This window comes from Morone saxatilis, unplaced genomic scaffold (assembly GCF_004916995.1).
Source record: "Morone saxatilis isolate NCDOM2014 unplaced genomic scaffold, NCSU_SB_2.0 Contig2, whole genome shotgun sequence".
In the NCBI taxonomy this organism is placed as follows: domain Eukaryota; kingdom Metazoa; phylum Chordata; class Actinopteri; family Moronidae; genus Morone; species Morone saxatilis.
In genome coordinates, this window is record NW_023339762.1 from 2,358,669 (window position 1) to 2,366,605 (window position 7,937).

The 7,937-nt window shown below is 40.6% G+C and overlaps 1 protein-coding gene across 2 annotated transcripts in view; it reads left to right on the forward strand.

Annotated features, from left to right (window-relative positions):
* Positions 1-4,988: 4,988 nt before the first annotated feature.
* LOC118330356 (guanine nucleotide-binding protein G(o) subunit alpha) overlaps positions 4,989-7,937 on the forward strand; it is a gene marked incomplete at its 5' end in the record, with an annotated part of 64,812 nt that continues 61,863 nt past the window's right edge. For both annotated transcript variants that reach the window (XM_035664851.1, XM_035664850.1), the window contains 1 exon segment: positions 4,989-5,130. In XM_035664851.1, the coding sequence (XP_035520744.1) occupies positions 4,989-5,130 (142 nt within the window).

Consider the following 7,937-nt stretch of genomic DNA (forward strand, 5'->3'; position numbering starts at 1 on the left):
CACACACACACACACACAAAGAATTGAAAAATAATGACATTTGTTGTTTAAAATGTAGTGATTATCACATTTCTAAGGGCATTTTGATAGAGAACCACAAATACCAGTCATGTAACGTGAGTATGGATTGCTTAATGATGTTTGCCATTACACCAAACAAACTCCTGTTTGGCCTCCAAAATGGCAGCCACATAATGATATCATGGAATAATATCGTAGTTAAATTGCCCATATGTCTGTCTCTGCGTCCATCTGTCTAGCTCGGTGTGAAACTAAACTATGTTTCAGGTCACCGTGCAGATTGTGCCAAAGCTATGGGAAATTGCACACATATACACCGACACACACACATCCACACATACACACACAGTGCTCTGTCTTTGCTGACAGAAGGACTTGGAGAGTGGGTAATGAGAAAAGGTCCTCATGCATGAAAGCTCACGTCAGCAGGCCAGCCAGCTCAACACACGCGCACGCGCACACACACACACACACACAAAAAAACAAGTCCTTGATACACCTCTAATGACACTAGCTGCAGCACTAATCGTAAATCTTTGCTTCATCTAATTTTTCTTATTTTTTCAACTGTATTCTCTCTCTTCTTTCGTGTGCTGTTACTCTATCGATCTCTCTCCTCCCAGGCTAATAAGGATGATAGTATTACAATTTTGAAAGACAGTAATGATTCAGCTGTTTTTTTTTCTGTTTTCTTGTATATCATGTTAGAAAGATAAGAGTCTATAGAGAGACAGATCTCTGGTCTCAGGAGTCCCTGGTTCTATGGTTTTAGGCTCTTGCTGAGGTAACTGTGAAACAGGCAGCACCCTCTTTCTTGGCATCTTCAGCTCAACACACTGTTTCCGCAGAGACTGCAGCATCCAATTAAGAGTTTGTCCTCGCTTCACCTCGCTGGTGTAAGGAAAGATGGAAGGAACGAAAGACTTTCAGAAAAAGTGTCTGATTGGCAAGTCATTAAGACAGCAAGAGAAGAAGGGGAAGACTAATAATCAGGCTAGCACATATGGAGATACAAAAATGTAGACGTCTGCAGTTCGTATTCACGCCTATGCTTCGGTTCGGTATGTCATTTCGTTGGACATGTTAGCCGATGTGAACATCAAATAGATAAGAATAAACCACTTATTCTTCCAAGTCCAGTTTATAGAACTGTGCTTTGGCCTTCTGTGTGAAAGTCACCGATGTAAACAGGAGCTAGGTGTATTTATGTAGGACTGGCAGGCTGCCTGATTGATCTGAAACATTACACTCCGTGCTGTCCTCGAGACCACAAACACACAGACTCACACAACATAAACATGCTCACACACACATCAACTTACATACAGATGTATAGTGACACATGGACACCGATTTTGGTAACTCCCGCCCTCGGATTCATTATCCAATAGATTTAAAATCCTGTTCAACCAATCACCCAATGACACTTGTAAACCTGCTCTACTACTATATATGGTGTCTGCCTCGTGTCTTTGTGCATTTTCACTCTGAACTTTGTACAATTAAAGGCTGTGAATTAATCAGTGTGTTCCAGCAAGCTTGCTTTCCTTGAACTGAGAAGTACGTGATTCAGCTGCATTTTGCTGGAAGATCGCAGAGAACCCTGTTTCTTCGTAATGTGGCACATGTTTGTCAGATGTTCAGACACACAGACTGCTGAGGTGTTTTTGAGACAGAGCAGTGTGTGTGTGTGTCTCTGTGAGTGAGTTTGTTTGCTCATGCATGTGTGAGAGGAAACAAAACTAATTAAAATGTCATAGATTAAATCCCACTAAACTATTTGAGAAGGCCACGTTGTTGCTTTGCAATTTCAGCAATAATCTGAGTATGATTATAAAGATGCAGAATATTAATGATCTGTTGGGTGTAGTCTCTGTGGTTAACTTTTTTTATTTTACATTGGACGTTTTGGAAGGAAAACTTCTATTTCAGAGTCAATGTGGATTTTATGCATCATTTTGCCCTTCATTCCCCAGAGTAGTAAAATTGGACAGTACTTGTGGGGAAGTCTTAAAAGGGAACTGGGTTAAAAGGAGTACTACAGAATATGTGAAAAAGGTTGTGTAAAGCCTTTTGTGGCTCCAGAGGGAGCTGTGCGAAATCTGATAAACTGACTCAAGTGATGTCAGTTGACATCAGATCTAGTGAGAAAGTTCCCAAGTCGACAACACTGGACAATATGGACCTCATGAAGTTAAATTCAAATGATGTATATTCCATGGTGCATAAATGTTATAATTCCATTTGTGATGATACATTTCCCCACTGTCCCAGAATCGTCCCAGGCGCTGTATCTTTGTGTCCCAGGTGCTATTGTTATTGTCCTCGGGACATCTTTCATTTTGGGCGCTGATTGTAGGTAGTTTGTCAGTAAATGAAAGCTCCTGTGTGTGGCACAGCTGCAGGAATAGCGTCACCATGACGATCAGTTCTGCCTATGGTGAGGGGGTACTTCTGTATGTGCAACAGAAAACAAAAGTAGAGGTTTAAAAACCGAGTTGAACCACAACATGCAGTGGAAATGCTACTTTAGATTATTATTATCGATGCAGTAACATTGAACATGCATTTCAGTATTGAAGCTGGCTGCAGGAGAGCCATTCATTTCTAATCCTTTCTTATACTGCTGGGTGGTTTAATTTACTATATAACTATATACATGTATTGTATTTGATATGCTCATTATAGGTTATAAAACTATAAAAAAAAAAACTATTCCTTTAATTCAGCTATCCTGCATCAGACTTTATTACCACTACAGTGGTATCATTCAAGTATTTCTTGAATGTTATTCAGCAGAACCTCCATGCTTCTGATCCAAGTTGTAAAATGGTACATTGTAACTTCTTGAAAGGAAAACAAATTTAGATTTGCTCCTGGGCTCAGCAGTGCTGCCCATGTGGGCCTGCTACAATGGCTACATTTGTTCTTCACTTCTTTCAGCTGTGTTCATGTAATTTTAGATTTTAGAGGCAGATTTGTATTAAAGCAACATTATTTGCAAATGTGTATGGAGAGTTGTGAAACTGTATCTCAGTCCTCGCTACTTGGGAGATGTACAAAAATCTGTGGATGTGTACACAAATCTGTAAATTCTGAACACATGGACAAATCTGAATAGCCACATGCAGTTTTGAACTTGTGACACTTTGGCTTTTTGGATTAATCTGTTAAAAAGTGAGACCAGGTGTCAAAATGAGGTACTTTTATGATACAGACTAAAGAGCTTTGACATTAACCTCATTAGCCTCATGATGTTTGAAGATGTAGACTAGTGATTGGCTGTGTGGCATACATATATTTCCACTTATCTGGAGATCAGTGGGTGGTATGCCCATCAGCTAATCTCTATGGTGTGTCAGGAGGGCAGAGCATTAATAATGGGCTCTTATACTGGGGGCAGTGACAGATACAGGACTAGAGTGATTCAAGAAGGAACCAGGTTTGATCCTCAGGTCCTTTCTGTGAGGAGATCCTGTTCACCCCCATTCATTTATGTGTGGGGATGTTGTCTATCTGAATTGCCTTACATTGTTGCCCTAACCTGTATCTGTCTGTCTGCATGAGGCACTTGTTTTCTGGTGTCCTGCCTGTTGTTCTTGGCTGCCCCTCTCTGTCGTCTCTCTCTGTTTGACTTTGTCTGATTTGTCCATCTGTACAGTCTCTCCTCCTGTCAGTCTGTCTGCCCGGCTAACTGTCTGTCTTTGCGTCTGTCTCTCGGTGTGGCCTTGTGTCAGCTGCAGTGAAAGACAGCGTGACATTTCAAACAGCAGGATGGGCTGCCACTAGCACTGTGTGCCTAAATGTCAGCTTAGCCTACTGGTTATGGACCCTCCCCTCCCTGCCCCCGAGTCCCGCTCGCTCTTTTGTGTTTTTGTTGTAACCCTTCTTCAACCACCTGTGTTGCTCTCTAACCCCTCACCCCAATTCTTCCAAAACCTTCTCTCTCCTTTATTTACCCAACGCTTCTAATATATCCCAGCAACACATCCACTGCATTGGGCACCTCTGATGTCCACATGGTCTTATTTTAATGACATTTAAAGCTGTAATGTGTAACATGTCTGCATTCAAATGTCTATAAAGACTAGACCTATGTTATATTTTATTGAGTTGTCTGCTTACATTATCCCAAATGTTTCCAACAAAGTTCAAACCCAGAGAAACCTGTAATTTTATTTAGGTAACGGTGTGTTTTACCAGTCACCTGTCAATGGCATTGTATCCCCTTTGTGCATGCCAGGTTTAAGCCACATTTTTTAGAATAAACTTGGTTGTTACTGCCTCTTAAAAGGAAGTTTTTTCTTGCCGCTGTTACCAAGTGCTTGCTCGTGGTGGGAACTGTTGGGTCTCTGTAAATCATTTTAGTACAGTCTAGCCCTGCTTTGCTATTGCTATTTAAAAAAAGTGTCCTGAGATACCTTTTGTTATGACTGGGTGCTATACAAATCAAATTGAATTGAATTGAATTGAATTATATATTTTAACCAGATGAAGGATTTTAGTCATTGAACATTTTTAGGGAAAACAAGCTGAGCTAACATTAGCAGCAGCTCGGCTCACAGGCCCAACGGGATGTACTTTGTCCATTGAACATTCATTTGATTTGAACAGTGAACGGAGAAACACTGATTTTTTTTTTTAGGTGAAACCGCTTTATTCAGTGTTTTTACCGGTTTTCAATCACTGGGTCCGTTTGATTCCTGGGAGGAGGAGACCTCTGTGGATAATTATGCCCCTGGTAAAAAAACTCCAATTACATATTGTACGTTTACTTAACTTTTTCATAGTGTATTTAATATAACTATTTTATCTGCACACTAGTAAACCTGACTATACATGCACACACACTTATTTCTCACTCAGTGTATGTTTTCTTGCTTTCTGTGTACTCATAGGTGTTTAATGAGTATGTGAAGGGCTGTTGTTACTGTGTCTGACCATTGTCTGTGCGTTTGTGTGTTTAGGATCATCCACGAGGACGGTTTCTCTGGCGACGACGTAAAGCAGTACAAGCCTGTCGTTTACAGCAACACCATCCAATCTCTGGCTGCCATCGTGCGCGCCATGGATACGCTGGGCCTGGAGTATGGAGACAAAGAACGGAAGGTCAGCACTCACCCCCCATGCTTGCACACACACTCTCCAAACACGTCCACTGGACACATACAGTGGAATCACATACACACACAAACATATAGAGGTCATTGTTCAAATACTGTCCAAATTTATAGTTTATGATGACATGCAGTCACAGACATAGACCATCACAGATGGAAATGTCTCAAGATTGTTTGTGTTCTCAAGTCCAAAACTGTGAACTGAATAATTTTTAAATGAAGATGTCAATCAACATGATCCACTGAGCTAATTCTCCAAACACTGAACTCCCAGTCCCGGATGCAGCAAGTAGCCACTGGATGGATGCCATAAGAACTGTAGTTCAGGGAGAGGGCACCGTGTGCCTTACACAGACTTACTGTCTTTCAACCAAAGCACCAGGAGTCCAGCTCTTATATCGGACCTGATGAGGGGATGAAGTGTCTCTGAGCAAGACACCAATCTCTACCAGCTTCAGGTCCTTGCTCTGACCTATTGGAAGAAATACATCCGTGTAAGGGGATTGACAGACTATCACATTATTTTGATTGGGTCACTGTAATGGCCAGTGATCAATGCAGGAGAGTATCATGCATTAGCGTGACCCTGTGCACAGTGACTTTGTGTATGTGCAAATTAACCACGCAGTGGACTGTAGGTGGAAGGTGTTGTTAATGCCACAGCTTCATAAAGCAGTACTTTGTTTTGGAGAGCTGATGTCTTCACAACATTAGCATTTTCCACCCACGCCGATAACGAAATGTACAGACTGTTATTTATGCATCAGAAGTTCCTTGCTCACCACAACTGGGACACATTTTCTATAAAGCGATTCCAGTAACTATCTATTGGATTTAATTATCTATCAAAAGACCTTCAGTAAATGCGGATAGGCTCACATGCAGCACACGATCCAAGGACCATGACAGATTTGTGATAACGGTTAATACACACCTTTTCAATGCAGTTGCAGTCTTGACTGGGTAAGCATGCATATTCAGCAGTGGAGCATGTATTGTGCTGTCAGCTGGAGGTGGAAGAGCAGAGGTGAAATCTCATCTCATCTGTTTTTCATTGTTTGGGTATCATCCTTAACAAGTGCTTATCATCATTTTTCAGGCAGAAACTACAAGCTACTGCAGTTACAGCAACATATTGATCGTTTGCAGATGCTTTATAGAGTATTTTGTGAGGATCTAAGTTGGGATAGTAGAAGAAATGCAACGATGATGATGATTTGTTTTTTAGTTGTTCAAAGAGGTGAAACAGAATCAGACAAACAACACGTTTAAGTCAGATAAAAATATATACGCATTTCTTTATTTAATTAAAATTTAAAATCGATTCTAGTGGCAGACGTAGACAAAAGCAGTAGTTTTTCTACCATCTCGTTTCATTGATTTCCAGGGGAATACGACCGAATCGGACCCTGTGGCGGTCATTAAGAATAACTACATAGAAATAGCCAATCTTCCTCCCTGATGGTCTTCCTTCTGTAGGTAATATAGAGGCATCAGTATTAAATTGAGACTGTACTGTTTCATAACCAGTTAAAAACTCCTTGGAGTAGGTTTAAGACATATTCTAAAGTTCCTTATGATGTTAAACGTCTTTCTTTTTGGGTTTGAGGCCCGACTTTGACTTTGTTTTTGAATGTCAGCTCTTCATCACTATGGATCTTTTATTTATTAAACTGTCTACACCCGCATTGATTTGGGGGCTAATGGGAAAGGCTGCCAACTAACCCTATCATGCTTGTGCCAAAATTCCTTCATGCCAGTCTAAGTTAGTCCTGCTTCTAAGTCCTCTAAATCCCTAAAGCACACAAGTTCAATATATGATACGCTAATTGAGGATTATGAGTCTAATCCATGGAAGAGCATCGCTTATATCTGACTACAGATCAATGGTAAGAGATGTAAGGACCATGGAGATGCAGCATTGCATGATACCAACCTCTCTTGGCCCTTGCTTCAGTTTTAGGTCCCAAAATTCTCCTAATTCAGGCCATCTGTGTCATTAAGATTTGAATTGGCTATACCTCTCTACCCTGTTTTTAATATGGGGGCGTGGGGGGAGCTCCAAATGGATTACAGTGCTTCCCGTATGGAACTTATATGGGCGGCCCACACAAATAGACTTGGCCAAAAACTGCAGATTGTCTGAGAAGTCTGGAATGGTGCATTCAAATACAATCGTGTTTGACCTCTCTAATTAACTGTGTGCAGTACATCAGATACAAGCTCATATGTTCGCCCTGAAACGCAATGTGTGGATGCCAGAGCTTTTCCATCCTGTGCGAAATACTCGATTATATACAACAGATCATATATTTAACACCCATTTCTTTTATTTATAGCAATATACTGTATTAGTAATCTTCTGTGACGCCGTATACATACCAAGCAGCCTCTCGTTTATGTAATTCACACACTAAGATACAGCAAATACTTTAATGCTACTTTTCTTGATGTTATATACAAAGAAACAGTTCAGTTAAAAGCTCCTTAATCTAAATACATGGTACGATGCTCGATACTGCACGGCGTTACAGTGGCGTTATTTACAGCGATGTGCCGTCATTGGTGATGATGAGGAATAATGGCGTAATAATGGTGATGATGATAATGATGGTAATGACAATGAATGCAGTGTTGACTTTAGATAGATTATCCCGAGGGGAATTCAAGTATCCAGTAGCATACAAAACATAAAATTAAAAATAAAATTGACTTATAACACAGTAGCCACAGTAAACAGTGCAAAAGAGTAAGCAGTGCAAATGGAGAGAGGTAGAAATTGTCCGTTGTCTATTG